Source organism: Desmodus rotundus, chromosome 12 (assembly GCF_022682495.2).
Source record: "Desmodus rotundus isolate HL8 chromosome 12, HLdesRot8A.1, whole genome shotgun sequence".
Lineage (NCBI taxonomy): Eukaryota > Metazoa > Chordata > Mammalia > Chiroptera > Phyllostomidae > Desmodus > Desmodus rotundus.
This window is the reverse complement of record NC_071398.1, coordinates 97,276,455-97,295,846: the sequence shown is the minus strand read 5'-3', so window position 1 is coordinate 97,295,846 and position 19,392 is coordinate 97,276,455. Positions and strand designations below refer to the sequence as shown.

The 19,392-nt window shown below is 53.3% G+C and overlaps 2 protein-coding genes across 2 annotated transcripts; one reads left to right on the top strand and one right to left on the bottom strand.

Moving 5' to 3' along the window:
* The first annotated feature begins 3,283 nt into the window (after nucleotides 1-3,283).
* MYOCOS (myocilin opposite strand) lies at nucleotides 3,284-7,204 on the top strand. The gene is made up of 3 exons (XM_045185790.2): nucleotides 3,284-3,387; nucleotides 4,071-4,208; nucleotides 7,035-7,204. Exons 2-3 carry the CDS (start codon nucleotides 4,114-4,116, stop codon nucleotides 7,180-7,182), a joined length of 243 nt encoding a protein of 80 aa, XP_045041725.1. The 5' UTR covers nucleotides 3,284-3,387; nucleotides 4,071-4,113; the 3' UTR covers nucleotides 7,183-7,204.
* Nucleotides 7,205-9,430: 2,226 nt separating this feature from the next.
* Nucleotides 9,431-19,065, bottom strand: MYOC (myocilin). The gene is made up of 3 exons (XM_024551869.4): nucleotides 18,366-19,065; nucleotides 12,068-12,193; nucleotides 9,431-10,869 (listed from the first exon to the last, which is right to left on the bottom strand). Exons 1-3 carry the CDS (start codon nucleotides 18,925-18,927, stop codon nucleotides 10,085-10,087), a joined length of 1,473 nt encoding a protein of 490 aa, XP_024407637.2. The 5' UTR covers nucleotides 18,928-19,065; the 3' UTR covers nucleotides 9,431-10,084.
* Between the last annotated feature and the right edge of the window lie 327 nt (nucleotides 19,066-19,392).

Here is a 19,392-nt window from a genome sequence, read left to right as displayed (position 1 = left end):
CTGTTTTCACCTTGAATTGCTGATTAAGGGCCTCAGTCATTCATTGTCTTCCCCAAACTTGGATAGCCCTCAGCAAGAGGCATTGTCCTGAAAGTAGAACTGCCCCTTAACCTCTCAAAAGCTTGACATATTCAACTTGCCGGTTAATTCCCTTACATCAGAATCCCATCCCAACTCACCACCAACGCAGGCTTCTCTGCCTGGTAATCCACCACCCAAATCCCATGATGCAGTTACAGCGGGGATGGCCCTTCCGAGCCACCGCAAATCAAGTCAAGGGGGCTGGGCATTCATTCTCCCACAGTGGTCAGTCCTGGGCCAGGGACCATGAACTTGGCTACGGCAGCTATCCCTCTGAAAGCGGGGGCGGGGCCGGCCATCCACACCCCTCGCAGGGGACAAACCAAGGCCTCAGCCTGAAGGGCCTGGAGCAAGACAGGAAACAAGCTTTGCAGACATTTGGGGCAAAAGTATGCCAAGCAGGGGAGTCCCTGGAGGCTCAGAGAACAGCAAGGAGGCCAGATGGTTGGAGCAGCATAAAGAAAACGGAATGGTTGTTGAGGTCAGGGATGGTTGGGGACGTTGGGTGGGAGGCAAGGGAGCAGAGTGGGCTTTGAAGGCCATTGTGAGGGTTCTGGCTTTTACTTTGAAACATGAAGCCATTGGTGAGTTGGGAGCAGAGGAGTAACAGGACATGACTCCCAAATAGAGGGTTGTTCTGGCGGTATGTTAAGAAAAGACTGGGGAAGGGACAAGGTTGAAAACATGAGTTGGGAGGCTTTGCAATGATTTCTGAGAGAGATGCCGGGCACCTGTGGACCAGGGGCGCTAACAGTGAAGGAGGAGAGGAGGGGCCAGCTTCTGGGTGGGACTTGAAGAGTAGAGCTGAATGCAGTCCTGCATTTGAAGTGCAACTGGTCATCAAGTCTTGTGGTTTTCTCTGGCCACATACAGCCGCATGGGGATGGGTGTCAGCAGGTGGAGAGGGAGATGGGACTCAGGTTTGGCACACAGCCAAGCAAGTGGGTCAGGGAGCTGAGAATGCCCTTGAGGGCCTCCTCATCCCGGGCCAGCTCTAAGTATCTCTTAGCCGAGTGTGGGGTCTGTGAAGATTCCTAGCTTATAAGCCCGCGGAGACCCAGGCTGACTCCCATCCGTAGCTGAGTGTGAGAGCCCCAACTTGGGCTGGCATAGATGTGGCAAGGCACACAGTCCCTACAGGTGCCTTTGGCTATCTGGTTCAAGTTCTCCCATGAGGCCCAGTAGGGTCACCTACCCTGTTCTCCCAAGAGGCTCCCTGTCCCTTTTTTGCCTCGCCTGTCCTCACAGGAGCCCTATCACTTCAGATATCCTCAGTCTACTTCCCACACAACTGAGAGCCTCCCAGACAAGTGTCCATGGCCCTGTTTTCCATGTAACAATGATACCGAGTGTTTGTATATTTCTCTCTCAAAAGAACACACATCTTCATTTCATTTCCACCTACCTGTCTTTGGTGAGAGGGAAAATGTCACCGGCAAACTGATGGACACACTTTGAATCCCAGCCCTATCACTCACGTGTGACCTCAGAGTAGCAGCTTTCTCCAGTGGGGCTTCCCGGTCACGTAGAGATGAACAGACTCCCATGCTGTCCCTCCCCTTCCATGTCTGAAGTTCAGACTTCTCGCCAGAACTCCAGATTTCGGGAACGTGCGTAGAGACGAGTGGACCGTCCATCATCGAGGGTGGCTGGCGGGGGAGCCATGGTGTTTCTGGCACTGCATGGTGGCGGTCACTTCAGAGGGGTCTGGACCACAGCAGACTTCCCCTGCATTCCCCCCCAACGCCTGGACCTTGTGCTCCGAAGTCGGCGGAACAACACAGCAGCAAGCCCAGAGCAGACCACTGCCGGACCCCAGGACGGTCACCGCGTCCCTTCGGATGCCAACATCCGATGGCTGCCGCTGACATAGTCACGTGCAACAGCGAAGTCTGTTTATACTGTGCAAACCCTTCACAACGGGAGATCCCATAATGCTCGGGCTCAAGGAAACACGTTGGGGGACGGTGCCCCGCATTGCTGGGCTCCCACCGGGAGCTCGACTCTGCCCAGCCCTGGTGGTGTGTGGGGCAGGGAGGACAACATTGGGCTCCTGCTTTCAAAAAGTACAGATTTGGGTTTGTGAGGAAAAGGCTCGTTTTGTATTCGTGGTGCTATGTGAGCAGCAATATCTGGATACACACCTTCATACATATATATTCACATTCCTCCCTAGGCTAAATGCACATATGAAGACGTTTAGCCCTGGCTGGTGTGGCTCAGTGGATTGAGTGATGGCCTGCAGACTAAAGGGTCACCGGTTCGATTCCCAGTCAGGGCATGCAGACCAGGTTCCCCCCACCGCATCCCTGATGGGAGGCACCCGAGGGGCAACCACACATCAATGTTCCTCTCCTTCTCTTTCTCCCTCCTTTCCCCTCTCTAAAAATTATTAAGTAAACTCTTTAAAAAAGAAAACATTTAAAAATGCAACAACAACAAAAGTAAAACTGGGATTTTAGCAAATATTTTCTCAATCCTCACAACAGCCCTAGGGATAAGAGCATACTACTCCCCTCTTCACAGGTGAGAAGACTGAGGCCCGTGGATGTGAAATGACTTGCCCAAGATCACTCAGCTCAAACAGGGGAGGCCTGCCACCAATCCACTTCTTTCAAAGCCCAAACACCTGCGCGCTCAGAAGGCACGCTGTCAATCACCAGGAAGGGGTGGGGTCAAAGAGCCTGGTGGCGCTGGGAGGAGGGGGATCGCGGCGTGCGCTCTAAAACGCAGTCGGTAGATATAAGTCAAGGCCTCATGTTCATCAGCATCTGAAGTGGGGCTCCCTCCTTGCTCGGGTGGCACATCGCCCCTCGCTGGCGCCACACTCCTGACCCACCTTCTCCTGCCACATCTGCAGAGATTTCCCATCAAGGGCCACGCAGTGGGGATAATTTGTATCAGCTGCTACCTTCTGAGGGCCCCAGTGAAGGCCATTAACTCAAGCTCCTGAGAAAGACGGCTTGCAGGAGGATAAAAGCCTGAGAGGCACGCAGTGGGTGGTGGGGGGTTAGCCTTTCCCTTCCCTAAGGAGGGGCAGTCTCTGACATGCGGGGACAGGGTCTGTCGTAAGGGCATTTCTTTGCGAGACTGAGCCGAGGTGCGGAAGGGGCTCTAGACCGAGCACATCGGGCATCAAAAGGTAAGTCAGTGCGGCCTCCTCTGAAGAACAAACTTTTCCAGCTCAGGCCGCTGCCATCCCTGCTCCAAGAACAGCTCTGCCGCTGCACGAGTGTGACCAGGAGGTGTCCAGGAGTGGGGACCCATCTCCGGGTCCAGGGCCAGGGCCTGGCACCGAGGCAGACGGTGAGGGTGAGTCGGTCTTGTTGCGGAGAGAGCACAGTCTGCAGGCAGACGGGCGGGGGCTCAGGATCTAGCTCCGTGGCCCTGGGGGAGCTGCTGAGTTTCCCTGCGGCTCAGTCTCCCCCTTCACTCGTGGGGACCTTGCAGAGTTACTGTGGTCATCAAATAAGGGCACCCCTCAGCGGCTGGCACCAAATGGGGGGCCGATGAGGTTTCTGGTATCAATGTTGAGCCCCACCGGGTGCACATCTGAGTAAGCAGCCTGGCCCCAAGCCCCCTTCCCCAGTTCTTTGGAAGGCAAGTGCTCTGGGCAGAAAACTTGGCAGGGGCCAGGGGTGACCACTGGGCCTGTGAGGGATGGCCCCGTGGCAGTGGCCCGGGTTCCAGGAGAGTCACTTCACCTCTCAGGGCCTCCATCACCCCAGCTGTGACCTGGGGGAGCAGTAGCCACCCTCACCGACTGCATGAGTCAGGAAGAACACCTGTCCTACCTCAGGGGCGGGAGGGCCTCCCTCCTGCCCAGTGCAGGTGTGGGAGGAAGCCTGGCCCTGGACAGGCCTGGGGCTGGGCGCAGGCTGCAGGAAGGACCCAGGTGCAGTGACCGCCTCCGCAGGCCTTGCCATACTGGGCCAGGACGGCGATTTTCTCTGCCCCTGACACCCACATTGCTGTCGCTTGTGTTTTAGACCCACAGGTGAACTGAATCTCAATTCCTCTGAGCGCAAGGCCATGTCTGAAAGGAGCCTCCAGAACAACGGCCTGAAGCTTCCCTACAGGGACCTGGCCTCTGAGGTGACCAGACGCAGGTTCACCATGGCCTCCAGGTACTCTGAGCTCTGCGGGTGGGCAGTGCTTGAAACTGCAGGAGACACTGGTTTATATGAATATATTCAAATGTATTCAAATGTGTCTGGGGCTGCAAGGAGGAGGCTGACTTTGTGAACGAGACACTCTTTTGTCAGCCACCACGGGAAATACACCTTTCCCATGTGGTCCTTCGACAAGTGAAAATAGGGGTGCTGGGATGAATTTCGGATCCATGGCTCTTTGGGGGAATCACTTTGATAATCAGGTGGAAGTTGTGAAGTTCCCTCTTAATATAAAAAGGCATGACTTTTTAAAGTTAGGGACAGCATGGATTCCCTGAAACTTGCCCTCATTCCCAAGAGGCCAGGAGCTCCCTGCAGGCAGGGACTCTGTCTCCTTCACCGTTACGTGCCTGGTACCCAGGGCTGTGCCCCTGAGGTCCTTAGAAAGAAGGCACCTTACTGACCTGAAAGAGAGGGTGTGCCTGCGCCAGAGGTGGGGTGCGCAGATAAGACGCTGGATGCCTGGTGTAATTCGAGTTTTAGATAAACAACAAAACACGTATTTGGCCCAAATACATCTGTGCAATATTGGTGATATGCGTGTTGTAAAAATCGGTGGTTTGTCTGAAATGTCCTTCAGCTGGCAGCCTCTGTTTTCGTTTGCTAACCCTGGCCAGCCTGGGGCTCACTGAGGGGGGTGCCCCTCTCTCCGGTACGAGGACGACGCCCGTGTGCAAAAGTGGATGGAGAACACAGTAGGACTCCCATTTATGCTCAAAGTGACCTCTGTGGAAACAGATGTGTGGCCAGGTGCCACTCCCTTACCGCGTGTCACAAGGTGCTGTGTAGAAGCGGAGACCTTTCTGGTGGAGGGACAGGAGCAGGGAGCTCCATGGGTCTTCTTCACTCACAGCAAATGCCTATGAGTTGCTGGATTTGCTTACGTGGACTTACGAGTTATGTTTTCTAGCCTTTTTAAATAATATTTTATTGTTCATAGTGTTACATTGTCCCAATGTTACATTGTCCCCCTTCGTCCCCCTCTGCCCAGCCCACTCCCACTTCCATAGTCAATCCCACACTGTTGTCCATGGGTCCTTCATACATGGCCTTTAACTAGTCCCTTCTCCCTCTTTCAAACAGTTCCCACCTCCTCCCTCCCCTCCTCAGTCTGTTCCATGTTTCCATGCCTCTGGTTCTCTTTTGCTCGTTAGTTTATTCTGTTCATTAGATTCCTGTTATAAATGAGATCGTATGGTATTTGTCTTTCACTGCCTGGCTTATTTCACTTAGCATAATGCTCTCCAGTTCCATCCATGCTGTTGTAAAAGGTAGGAGCTCCTCCTTTTTTTCCTGCTGTGTAGTATTCTGTTGTATAAATGTACCAGTTTTTTATCCACTCATCTACTGATGGACACTTAGGCTGTTTCCAACTCTTGGCTATTTATGTCATCTAGTCTTAATGAATGTAACCTTCAAATGGGACAAGTGGCCCTGACCAGTGTGGCTCAGTTCATTGGGCAATGCTCATTTGGTTGGGTGTCATCCTGCAAAGCAAAGGTCGCCAGTTCGATTCCCAGTCGGGGCACATGCCTGGGTTGCAGGTTCAGTCCTGGATGGGGTGCATGCAAGGGGCAATTGATTAATGTTCCTCTCCCCCCCTTCTCCTCCCCAGTCTCTAAAAGTAAATAAATAAATACAGTCTTAAAAAGAAAGAGACAAGTGGCCTAACAAACTTCTGCCAGGAAACTTAGGTCAAAATAATTCTAATGAGATAAACATGAGCAGAGAACAAAAATTGGCAGAGCTGACCCTTCTGAGTTGTCAGGTTCAATATAAGCTTAAAAATAATGACTTTATTAAAACCCCATAAGTTAGCCAAAAAATTCAAAAGCACTGATTTAAAATACGGATTCTACTCAATGTTGTTCACAATACTTCTTGACCTCAGAGCTTGTTGGAATATAAGATGCTAGTGAACTGATAAATTATGTGCAGTTTCTTAGTTAACATGGATGTGGGGTGTCAGAACCTTTACTGATCAGGTTATGTGACGAATTAGGTTGTCCCCCAGGGGCTGTGGTCACTGCTCTAACACCCACGCAAGAAGGAAGAGACCCCTCCAATCTGAGACCTCTCCTAGCACACACATGACCCCTCCCCATCACCCCACAGCCACGGAGCAACACTGGGGGTCAGCTCTGCCTGAGGGATGCGTCAGTGAACTTGTGATCTGGAGGTCTGAGTCTGCATTCTAGTTGTGCCTTGTACCGGCCACCAGACCAGGGTAAATAGCTGTCCATCCATCTCAGCTTCCTTGGCTGAAAACCTTCTTGGGAGGTGTGGCTGCAAATCTGCATGCCATTCATTTCTAGTTCCTTTCCAATCCCTGGAACATAGCAGGTGGTCAGGGGACAGTGAAATCTGAGTCTTTCAGCACTGCATGGGCGAGTCACATTTCCTGGAAGGCAGGGTTTGCCAGGCAGGGGTAGGATGAGGGTGGGGGTCAGTTCAGCAGAGAGGAGAGGTGCTGTGAGCCCGGGGCTGAACTGGCAGAGAAAAGCTGGGAGGCCAGTGGGACCCCGAGAGCGAGCCTGCCCTGGGCTGACCTTGGAGAGCTGGCTGATAGGGGTGGACGCTGGGTTGTGGGTTCCAGGGGCCAATGCAAGAAGAGCTGACTCACAGTTAAAGCATAGCGTGTAGCTCACCCCTACCCGGTGATGCCTGTGTCTGCATCTGTAGGCAGGTGGGGAAGGAAGTGCTGCTCTTTCGTGGCTGGGGCCTGAGGGAGTCTTTTTCTTCTTTCTAAAAATCTTGCCCTCCTTGTGCGTTTCCTCCCAGGGAAGAGATGTTTGCCAAGAAACCCGAGGAAGCCGGGGTAATGCTCTTCGATTTGGATTTGGATCAAGTCCCTCCCCAGGGCATGGCTGACTCCCCAGTCCCCCCAGCCCCACCTCCCTCTCCAGCTGAGGACCCCCAAGTCTCCTAGGCACATGCAACGTCAGTCATTCGGAGATGGACTTTGACATAGAACTCAGAACACAGTTTCCGGGAAGTCCTCGCGTAGCCTTTGAAGACTGTCTCGGAAGATCCTTTTGTCCTGTTTTCCCCTCCTCACCTCACCCACTGTTGCCCATTGTTATCCCCACAAATGCATTTTTTTTTTTTTGATTCTTTCAGCCAAGTCTCTGCTGTGTGGATGTATTTATCTTTCATTTCCGTCCTGCAGCAGAGCAGGTAAGGCAGTCAGTTGTATTTGAATTACACACACACACACACACACACACACACCCACACCCCACACTCCCCCCCTCTGCCCCTAATCGGGGCTGAGTGTTTGTCACTAACTCTGGTGGATGAGACGCCTGGGGCCCCGTGACACTCAAGCTCTGCGCTCCAGAGAACCGGGAGGTGTTCGGGTTTCCAAAGCCCAGCCCGAGACACGACTGTTTCAGGGTCTGTTGCCTAACGGGGCTGCGCGCCACCCGCTGTGCAGGTGCTCGGCCAGCTGCATGTCACATGTGTGGACACCGTGCTTCAAGTTGCCCCTGGGGAATTTAAGTGAATTTCGAGCTCAGTAACAGAAGAACTGTAACCTGAACAGCTCGCCCGTTGGGGAGAAGTATATTATTGCTCAGACCCCAAACTCAAGGCTCCCACAGCTCCTTGAACAGTTGGAAAGCATCAAAAATGGGATCATTCAAATTTGCATGTGGGGCATGTCCTCAGGTACCATCTTTGAGTCCCCCTACTTCTTCACAGGGTCTTTGTAGGTCTTCTCTCACTAAGCCTGCCCTTAAAATTCACTCAGGTCCCCCAGCCCACATCACCAGCAGCTGCGGTGTTGGCGTGGAAGTCAGGCTCCTTACCTGTGGGCCTGGGGTGGGGCATGCATGGAACGCCTGGCATGCACATGACGTCACCTCAGCCCGAGGAGGAAACAGACCTGCACTGTCCGAGAGCGTAGCCACTAGCTAGTAGCCACGATTTCAATTTAAATTCATGAAAATGAAGTAAAATAGACAATTTAGTTCCTCAGCACACCGGCCACATTTTAAGTGACCAGTAGCAGCTCGTGGCTGGCGGCTACCACGTTGGATGGTGCAGATATGAAACGTGGCTGTCATTATAGAAAGTTCTATTAGGCAGTTGAGGGGCAGGGGACAGAGGCTACGGGCCTTGCCCAAGGTCACACAGCCGATGAAGAGGAGCCTGAAGGAGGGGAAGGGGGAGGAGGACTAACAGATGGCCTCGTGTGGTAGTTTTATTTCCAGTTGTTTCTGAGAAAGTGTCAGGAGGGTTTTTTCCTGTTCATTTGTCCTGAGGATATGCTTGAGGACCTACTGTGTGAGCTGGGTACAGTTCCATGGACCTGTCCTCAAACAAAGCAATCTGTGCCTGCCCCGTGAGCTTGTATTTCAATGCAGGAAAGTGTATACAGTCTACACAGTGAACTATATCCTGTGTCAGGAGAGGATACGTGGAAAAGTTCTAAAATAACAAAACAGGGCAAGGAAGATCGGAAGTGGCAGAGAGAGCCCAGGTCAGCAGCAGGTTTAATGGGCAGGGTGGCCTGGGTACGGCTCCTTGGGAGGGTGATATCTGCGTGAGGACCTGAAAACGGTGATGGCGTGAGGTGCGCAGACATCAGGGACAGAGGGAAGAGCAAGCATAAAGCCTTGGAGGCTAGGGTGGGCCTGGTTATTCAGAGGACGGCCAGGAGGCCATGGGCCTTGGCCGGGGTGGAAGGAATCCGGGGACATTAGGAGAGACAGAGCCACCGAGGTGGAGCACTGTGGGGACTCTGCCGTTGACTTTGGATGGGATGGGGAGCCACGGAGGTTTTCAGGCATGACTGGCCTGGCCCTTCTGTCAACCGGGCCAGAAGAAAATCCTGAATTGACCCAAAAGGCTAATGGAACAGAGTCCAAACTGAACTGGCCATGAGAAAATGTTCTGACCACTAGGTATGATGGCACCTCAGGCTAGAAATTCAGTGTAATTATTAAAAAATAACGCCCCTAGTTGAGGAAGGATGAAAAGACAGTTCAGGAAGGACCGAGAGCACCTGAGACACAGCTGGGGAGACGTGCATTCCACTGTTTGCCAGGTGCTGTCCTGGGCACCACCCTTGTTGCACACGCGTCGCACACCTCGACCCTCCCGCCATCACAGTCCCCAGCCCACAGAAATGTTCTCATGGCTGGAATCTCTACTTTTCTCTCATGCAAACCTTCCCACAACACCCGAGGAGAATGGTGTGCACGATCACTTTATTGCACAGGCAAAGGTTATGGAATACCCACCTGGGATCTCTCTGAAGTGCAAAAGCCAACTATTGTCACTGCATCTTGCAGAAGCTCAGGGCTGGCCCAGAGCTGGCCCCTCCCCACACAAGGGCTGCTTTCCGACGCTGCTGGTGCTGACTGTGCAGCATGCAAGCACAGCTGATGGCCCGGCTTCACCTGGAGTCCAGCCCCTGTCCGTAAACCCTCCTCCAAACAGTGAACAGTCCTTAGCCAGTGAAGGCCACTCTTCAAAAGCCTTGTGGTTTCCATGAAGAAACAGCTCTGCGTTATAGCTTGTGCCCCAGATCACCAGGACACTGAAACTAGTTTCGCTAAACAGCCCTTTAAAAGCTGTCAGAAGGAAAGCCTAGCTGTTGTGAAGCTCTACGTGCCCAGAGTGCTGTCCCCACAGCGTCAGACATGGTGACCTGATGCACCTGCTCCTGCATTAGCGGAGAGAGCGCCTGGAAAGCAGAGGGGAGAGCGCATGGAAAGCAGAGGGAAGCTGCGTGGGCTTCGGCTGGCCGGAGGGCGGGCTGGCCCCTCGGAAGCCCTACAGGCCTCTCCCTCCTCCTGCCGTTTCGGTCGCAGCCAGGCAGCGCTTCACATCTTGGACAGCCTGGTGTCGTAGGTGACCATGTTGAAGTTGTCCCAGGCGAAGAGCTTCTTCTCCAGGGGGTTGTAGTCGATCATGCTGTTGTACTTGTAGCGGTTCTGGAACGGCACGGCCAGGGCCTTGCTGCTCCCCGTGCCCGTGTCGAACGCAAAGTTGACGGTGGCCTCAGGCGACGAGTAGCTGCTGACAGTGTACAAGGTGCCGCAGATGACGAAGGCGTTGGCGACCGACTGCTTCCGGATGTTCGTCTCCCAGGTCTGCTCCCGTTCCAGGCTCTCCGGGTTTAGCTTGGACAGGACGATGGCCCCTTTGGCCGCCTCGGTGCTGTAGATGACCCACAGGCCCGACTCGTCCACTGCCAGGTCAATGTCGGTGTAGCCGCCCCAGGCGTACGGGAACTGGCCGTGGTAGCCGGCTCCCGGGATGTCCTTCTGCGCCTTGACTGTCTCGGTGCTCAGCTCGTAGCGGATCACCGCCCTGGACTCCGCCCCCTGGAAGTAGAGGCTCCCCGCGTAGACCACGGCGCCCGTGCTTTCCAGCGGCCTGGGCAGCATGTGGACCTTGGAAGGGTAGCCCTGTGCGAACTGGCTGGCGAGGCTGTACTCGAACACCTGGCGGACGCCCGTGCCCACCGTGTCGATGCGCCACGTGGTCTCCCGGGTGTAGGGGTACATGGGCTTGGGGTCTCTCATCCACACACCGTACTTGCCCGTGATGGTTTCGGCTGTTCTCAGAGTGACCGGCTCGCCCACCCAGACGAGTTCTCCACATCCTGGTGAGTTGAAAACAAAACAAAAAAACACCGATTCACTGTCTCTCCGCGATGCAGGCCCGCAGAAGCCAGGAGATCAGAGACAGACCGTCTGGGTTTAAATCCCGGTTCTGCCACCTGCTGGCGGTGTGACCTTCAGTGCCTTACTTTGCTCTCTAATCCTTGGTTTCCTCATTTGGAGAGGGGATAACAACAGTGTTTGGGGGAGTAGGGCTGTTGTGGTTTCGGTGTAATCAAACATGCCAGGCGCTCAGTTAGACTAAATGGCCAGGCAGCGTTTGTGATGATGAGGGACCAGGATGGACGCTTGGCCGAAGGCCACCGGGAGGGCTTCACACGCGATTCGTCACATTCTACTCACCCTGGCTGGGGCCTCACCCGTACTCATTTTGTGATTCTTCCATGTACAATTTACTGCATTATTTTTTTTTAAATGAGATAAAAATCAAGTCATGATAGTCATCGCTATACAGCAGAGTTTTTTCAAGCCGTAACTGATAGACCATATATTTCAGGCATCCTTTTAATACAATAAAATCTGAACGTGATTTTTAAAATGTAATGAAGAGGTAGTTAAAAACTTCGACTGAGCGGAATCACGACAGATTTCTGTACTTTAACTGGAACCCCTCGTTTCCTCGTAGGAGGTGGAAATGTCCTCAAGGAGGCGCTCATATCTCAGGGAAGTGTATTTTGGATATTTCTAAATGCCCTGACCCCATGCGAGCCCTTCAGGGCCAGCAATAGTCGTCAATGACGTGGAGTCACAGTTTCTGAAAACCACAGTCTGTGTCCCAGCGGCAGGCTCTCAGGGGACACCTCGGAGTGGGTGTCCCCTGAGATGTTTTTCCTGAGCACCCAGGGCTCAGAAAAGCAGCCTTTAGTGGTGACCTGTGAGCTCAGATGGCGGTGTGTCCAGCTGGCCCGCCGAAACAGATAGGAAGGACCCACTGACGAATGTCATTGTTCAGGTGTAAGCAAGTCAATGTGACAGCCACGTGGGTGAATCAGACACATCTCTCCTCGTCCCCCATGCAGCCCAGCCCAGCCCACTATCCCGAGGGTGGGTGACGAGACACAGGGCTTTGCTGGGGAAAGGCTGACTTCCGGCTGGCTTGCCCTGGTGAGGGAGCAGACAGAGGACTAGACGCAGGTAGAGATCACGTGGGGACAAAAGAGAACACATTTAACTTCATACCTGTGTCCCCCTCTTCACTCCCTGGATGGCCAGGTGGGCTCTTCTTCAAGATTCGGGAAGCAGGAACCTCAGTGAGCTCCGACTTCAGTTCCTGGAAGTCCAGGGTCTCCAAATTCCACCTAGAAACTATGTTAAAAGAGATGGTGTTGTACTATGAGTAAGAACGGACCGTTGACTGGGTTGAAGATGACATTTAAATAGACTTCCAAAGATGTGATGATGTTTGAACCTTGGCTGGTGTGGCTCAGTGGATTGAATGTTAGCCTGTGAACTAAAGGGTGGCTGGTTCAATTCCCAGTCAGGGCACAAGCCTGGGTTGCAGGCCAGGTCCCCAGTAGGGGGTGTGTGAGAGGCAACCACACATTGATGTTTCTCTCCTTCTCTTTCTTCCTCCCTTCCCCTCTCTCTAAAAATAAAAAAATTAAATCTTTTACAAAAGATATGATGATGTTCAAGATTTATTCAAACACAGTAAATGATGGTGGGGGGTAGTGAGATTAAAACAAGATCGGACTTTGCTGACAACTCTCAGGGCCGGGAAATGGGTCTGTCAGGGTTCCTACTGGTCTCTCCACTTTTGTGAGTGTCGGAAAAATTCCGAAATAAAAAGCTCACAGACAGTAAATTGCATAGCAATGTGCCCAGCAGAGAGGAGGGTATTCAAAATAAAGGAAGGCAGCTTGTGCACCATCCTAACTCCCACTAGGAGGTCTGATTTCTGCGTAGGTGCCTGTGTGATTTGGGGTTATTGGGAAGGTTCTGGCTTCTGCTGGGGTGCCTGGAATTCCATGGTGAGGAGTTCCCTGCATGACTTTGGGCTTTCTCCCCCCACCCCCCCTTTGCCACAAAGCAAACATTCCTCTAAGGAGTGGTGTATTAAGCTTTCTGTGCTCAGCTGAAAATTCTGTTGGATCTCTTTCTGAGAGCAGCTTTGAACAAGGAACAGAGGGCAGGGTCCTACAGGAGCTTAAAGGAGGGTTAGAGCCACAGAGAAGGGAAGAGGTTTGAGGACACCAATTAGACATTGTCACCACACTCATTTGGCGTAGGGCTGTGTTCATCGGGGACCCTAGAATACAAGGGAAAATCGGTAGTCACAAGGAGCAGACTTTGCTGCTTTCAAATGTAGGTCTGTGATTCAGGATCCGTGAGGCCAGCAGGTCAGGAGCCCATCCTGAGAGGAGGGGTCTCACACCACAGGGGGCCACATTGGGGGGGCAGATACCAGGCGCCCCTGGGCAAGAGCCCTTGTTGTGGTTTCCTTGGGGACCAGGGAGGCAGGGTCATAGGTTTTCGATTGGGCAGTGTGGATAATTTCGGTGGGCTCTGGGGGCCTGGAGTGATGGGGCAGGGGAATCACCAGCCTGAGAGTGAGGACCTGAGAGAGGAGGGTTGGGGTGGGCTCTGGACAGGTCAGTTTGCATCTGAAAGGTGTGATCTCAGGTAAGGGCGGCTGCCTCCAGGACCTTGCTGACTGTGGGGGGGGAGGGGGCGGTCCCCTCGGTTATCAGCAAGGCCCAGACATCAGAGCGTCAGAATCAATAGACAAGATTAAAGCCATGCCTTTGCTCTTGTTGACTGTCTCTGCCCCTTGAGTGACCTGGCTGCCAGCGTGGAGGGATCCGTGTGACGCTCTGGCCGGGCACCCTGCCGTGAGCTTGGGCTAAGCTTTCTCAGTAGAGGGCGCTGCAGGGACACTGTGGGAGGCAGAGGTCTGCAGTCTCCCGCGTTGGGGTGCGGTGTGCTGGTGCTAGGTGGGCAGCCTGGGTGTGAGATCATCGGGTGGAGCCCAAGAAGCTTTGACCTGCTATAACCTTTCCACAGCCCTCTCCACATGGGGCCCAGAGTCCCTACCGGGGGACCCCTTGGGGCTCTGCAGGACTCTTGCCGCCTGTCTCTGACACCACTGGGCCCCCTGCCACAGGTTGCCAATCACTCTGCCTGTACTCGGGAGGTGGCCTTTGCAGCTCTGGACCAGCTCCAGCCACCTTCCCTACTACCTGATGGGCTGAACCCCACCTTCCCACTGAGGCCCCAGCCCCTGCAAGTCCGTCCTTCCTCAGCCTGAGGGAGCATGTACTGTTTACTTAGGTCCTTGGTTACTCTTTTATCATCGTGAATGATTCTGTCTATTACATGTCCCTACTCAACCTGCTCTGTGGACCCAGATTGTTACCAGAGGCTTGACAGCAGCCTCGAGGACGCTGCTCTCCGTCTGTGTGTGTCTCTGTCTGTCTGTCTGTCTCTCCCTCCCTCCCCTTTGCCACCCCACTTTGCAGGAACCACAACTCCTGTGCTGAGAAGTAAACAAGAAGCACAATAAAGCATAATGTCAGGGAATGGCTCCCAGGATGGCTGCAAGGCCAGGTCTCGGTTGGCAGGTGGCTGGCTGGATAGTAAGCTCGCTGGTTTCTTCTGGGATCCAGAGCACCTGGCAGCAGCCAGGCTCCCAGGGGAGAGCTGTCCAGGTGAGGTCTGAAGCCTGTGGGGAGAGGGCCTGAAGGTCCAAAGGCCCGAAGGCAGGGAGCGACTGATAGTGAGCAAAGAGGCCTGGACTGGGCCAGAATTCGTAGCTTCCTAGCTCAGTCCTGCCTTGTGCCTGCTGTGTGATTTGGGGCAAGTTACTCAACCTCTCTGAGCCTCAGTATTTTTAGCTCAAAGTAGAAATAAAATGGCCCTCAATAAAGATGAGTCAAAACAAAAATTTCTCAGGAATGTTTCAAAAGCATATCTCATTCTGAATGTAGGGGAAAAAACAAAGAGCTTATGAAAATAGTAAGAACTATCTAGTTAACATTTTAGGGCCTTTTTTCTATTAAAATTCAGTCCTTGTAGGGTGAAAGATTCAAGTCTATTACAAAATTCTGAAAATCTTCTGCATATTCTTCCCTATCTCCCTTAACTCTGCTTTAGAAACAACTTCCAGAGAGCTTGACCCAGAAATGGAACTTATTAACTCGTATAAAAACACTGTATAGAGGCAAGTGATATCGTAATGATTTTTATAGTGATTTTCTCTCACTGCCCGAAGAGTTCGGCCAGGCTGGCAGGCGTGGGGAGGGCGGCAGGCCGGGAGGGGCCCACACGCGTGCCAGCTGTCACAGTTCTCTAGGGCGGTACGGCCGAGCTAGCAGGCGGCTGGCCTGGGCGCTGTTCCACACCCACACTCCCTAGAATCAGTGTGTGTTATGGAATCGTCATGTCCATGTTGACGTTTTGATCATTTTTACATCGCATTTTAAAGCAATAGTGGAGCTCAAGCAAGAGAAGCCCTTTGTAGCTGTAATCCGTTTCCTGGGAGGCTGCTGGAGACTCCTTCTGCCACCCACCCTTGACTGCTAACCTGTGTGATGACCCCACGAGGGACTGTCAGCCCCATCCTGGAGGGGAGGAAGTGAATACCTGTGGTGTCTCCGCTGCATATCCTGCCACCTTTTCCCAGCTGTTGCTGTGGCAACCTGCCTGGAGCAGGTGTCACCTGCTGGGACCTGGCCCCAGCTGCCCTGCCCCAGCTTCTCCGATGGCCTCCAAGCACCAGCCTGGCACCCATATCTGTGTGTCATGAATATGAGCGCCATGTAGCCAATGGGATGACCTCAGCGAACAGGTATAACCAATGGGATGACCTCAGCCAACAGGTATAACCAATGAGATGACCTCAGCCACTAGGTATCGACCCTAATGAATGTCCCCTTGCTCTGCTGCATTCTGCACAGTGAGCCTCGCTGCCCACTGAGGTGACAACAGGAGAGCGACCCTCGCTCCTTGGTGGCTCTCCTTCCTTCTCTGTCTCACTTGCCTGAGTCCCCGCTTCTCCCTGGGACCATGGCCCATGTAACCAGAAGCCCTGACCCCGGCTCCGTCTCTGGGCAGACTGGTCCAAAGCAGAGGCACGGTTACGGGGACAGTGGGGATTCCCTTGTGACATGAAAAACTGACTAGTTTATCTTTGGATAATCTCTGCGTTTCCACTTTGGGGCTTATTTAAAAGGCATTTCACTGCAAAGCTGATACTACAAAATTATATATTATCTCAAGTTGTACACACACATATAAACAAGTGACTTCTGTGATTCTAAGGAGATTTTTCTTCTTTCTGTAACCATTACGTGGCAGAGAAAGTGGTGGTGACAATCTCAATGACAGGTGGGGTAAGAAAAAGCCCACTTGTGGGGCCTTTGCTCTGCTCCCTCAGCCTAAGGCCTCATCCCCTACCCCCCACACCTCGGTTATTGCCACCTCAGCCTAAAGCACACCCACGCTTCGATCCAGCCTCCAGGAACATGCTTCCCGCCAGATCCAAGACCTCGACGCAGATCCTCTGATGTTTCAATGTAACTTTTCTTTTACCTTTAAGGGTCTTCTATAACCCAGAGGTCAGTCACCTCAGGGTCCTGAAGGATCACTGATGCTTATTGGGTGGAGGGGTCAGTTCTAGTCCTGACTCTGCCACCAGCTAGCTGGGTGACCGGGGACCCACTGAGTAATTGCTCTGGGTCTCAGTTTCCACATCTGCCCCCTGGGTCGCCTTCCAGCTCACTTGCTTGGGCTAATGGAATTTGCAGCTCAGGAAAAGCCCGCTGCTGGAAAAGAACTCCTAAGGTTGGAGTTCATTATCATGGGCTGCTGTTCTTCTTTCGACAGCAGAGCAGCTGGAGAGACAGAAAGAACTATAAAATCAGAGATCACATCCCGTGGGTTCCCAGACACTTGTTAAATGACCACACACAATAAAACAGACAAAATGTCACTTCTGTTCACACACACGGGTGCTGAGAATGCAGTTTCCTTGGGTTAACGGTCTGAAATAAGCGCTGCCTCCTGGCACTTCTATTAATAACAGTTCCTTCGTTGTCCTCAAAACCGCAGTTCACCAAATCTCAGCTCCGCCCCGGGAACCTCTGCACCCTGGGGCCCCTTGGTGCCTTCACACCTCACTCGCCTTGAGTTGTAAAATCTAAAACTGGATCTCTTCCAACTCTAAGGATAAAGGGTTTAAGAAATGCTCTACAACCCAGAGTTATTTTATTTGAGCCCCATAAAAATTGTTATTCGCAGTAGGAATTTCCAGTGCCGTGCTGTGGGGAAGAAGCCAAGGGGCAGAGGTTAAATGGCTTGTCCAAGGTCACACCCAGGCATTGACGCTTGGCTTCTCCTATGCTGAGCTTGTCTCTCACATCTAGAAAGCCTTTTTAGGAGGTGTTTTTCCATTATTTTATTTTGAAAGTATTAGAACCTATCGAAAAGTTGAAACAATATTACAATTACCGTTCACTCACAGTGACTGTTACTGTTTTGCCACAAAATGGTTTACCTTTCTTTCTCCTACTCTATTTGCAGTCTTTGCTGGGCCACTTGACCATAAATTGTAGACCTCCTGACGCCCATTAACCATGATACCGTGTCTCACCCAGAAAACCTGACACTAACCCAGTAACACAGTGTACCAAGCAGCCCACGTGCAGATTCCCTCAGCAGCCCCACACCTGCCCCTGGCAGCTCGTTCCCCCGAGGCAGGAGCCCATCCGGGGCTGTCGATGCATTTATTTGCCCTTTTCTTTCATTCCTGACATTAGCATCTTTGAAGAGTCCACACTGACCGTCCTGCAACCGGATTGGTTTGCTTGTTCCCTCCTGATCGGACAATGTACTCAGCACTGAGCATTTGGGGGCACAGTTTCACAAGCAGTGACACAAAGGCCGTCTTCCCCACTACTGGGGAGGGTGTGCCCCTCCTGCCCTAGCCCAGCGCACACTCACAGACACCCTGCCTGCAGGGGTCAGGCAGCAAAAGCCCCCTAGAGGGGTAGCGTGGTGACTTCCACACAGTGGTCCTCAGATTGGACAAAGCGGAGGGAAGCTTCCAAACAACAGACCGAGGGAAGTAACAGAGTGTTACCGCCTCTTTATTTTGCCAAGGAAGGGCATTTAAAAGTTTTTAAAAACTACTACCCATCATCATTTCATAAATCTCTTGCATTTAATGAATAGAGGTCACGTTCACCCCGAAAGGTAGGAATCAGCCTCCCTAAACAAAGATTTACAAAAGGACAGCTTTCTAAAAAGGACAGCTGGCACTTTCTCCCGATCACGTAGGGACAGGTGCACCTCGCCTGGGCCTTCCAGGTCTCACTCTGCCGTGGGCTGTGCCAACTCTGCCGTGGGCAGGCACAAAACTCAGAAGGCCACACCTACACGGAGCCATCGGGGGTTAACGTACTAGGAATAGGAAGGAGAGGGCAGGGGAGGGCAGGCCTGGGTCACCTGTAACAGGTCACCCTGAATGATGCCTTCTTACCTTCCCTGGAGCCTGGTGGCACTTCCTGAGGGGTGCCTCGGGCTTGGGGACACTGACCCCTCCTCAGCCTTTCTATCTCCTGGCTGCTGCTTTCCAACCTCCGGGCCAGGTCCTCATTCTCCGCCCCCAACCGCCTCTTCTCTTCCTCCAGCACAGACTTGTCTCGGAGGAGGTTGCTGTAGGCTGCCTCCAGTTCCCTGGTTTGGGTTTCCAGCTGCTCTCGCTCCTGCCTCAGGGTGGCCAGCTCTCTCTGTGGTCCCTCCGGGCTCTCCGAGGGCCTGGCTGCCTGGGCCGAGGTCAGCTGGTGCATGAGGCCCTCCAGAGAGCTGAGCCTGGCCTTGGTGCTCTCCAGGTCGATGCGCTGGGCGCTGCTGTCCCTCTGCAGGTCCTGGATGGCTGACATGGACTGGCCCTGCTCAGGGCAGCTGGACTCACTGGGGCTGGCCACACTGAAGGTGTAATGGCACCGGCCACTCCGGTCATTGGCCTTCCGGAGCTCAGCCATCCTGGCCCCCACACCCCACAGCAGGCAGGCCAGAAGCAGCGGCTGGACAGCTGGCATCCTGGGCCCGTGGCTGCCGCGCTGTGCACGGAGTCCTCGGTGCAGAGGCTGGGCAAGGCTCCCTCTGGAAAGCCCTCCTGTGCGCTGAGGCGCCTGGCTGGGTGGCCCTGCCCCTTCATATATACTGGGGAGCCAGCCCTGCAGGGGGAGAGATGGCCACGTGAGGCCGGGTGTGGCCACACGCAGGAGGGTTGTTTTCACACTACCGGCAAGACTCGTAGAAAACGACCTTCCAGAAGTCTGTTTTGAATTTCTTTTAAAAGACCATCCACATCCCCGTAATATCCCTCTCCCCTCACCCTGTCTTGCACACACACACACCCTCCCCCGTGCCCAACTCACCCAGCGTGACTGCCTCTGTGCTGATTTCAGCGAGGTTTTACTTCCAGATTATCTTTCGGTTTACTCTGGGTCAGGCACTGTGCAAGGAGCCGGGGACATGGGCCCAGTTGCTCTGTCCCTGTA

Excerpts from the sequence above, each read along its gene's own strand:
- MYOC (XM_024551869.4), bottom strand. The coding sequence starts at position 18,927 with ATGCCAGCTGTCCAGCCGCTGCTTCTGGCCTGCCTGCTGTGGGGTGTG. Across the intron at positions 12,194-18,365 it reads GCCACCAGGCTCCAGGGAAG|TTTCTAGGTGGAATTTGGAG; the intron begins GTAAGAAGGCAT and ends CTTTTAACATAG. Across the intron at positions 10,870-12,067 it reads GAGTGAAGAGGGGGACACAG|GATGTGGAGAACTCGTCTGG; the intron begins GTATGAAGTTAA and ends TCAACTCACCAG.
- MYOCOS (XM_045185790.2), top strand. The coding sequence starts at position 4,114 with ATGTCTGAAAGGAGCCTCCAGAACAACGGCCTGAAGCTTCCCTACAGG. Across the intron at positions 4,209-7,034 it reads AGGTTCACCATGGCCTCCAG|GGAAGAGATGTTTGCCAAGA; the intron begins GTACTCTGAGCT and ends GTTTCCTCCCAG.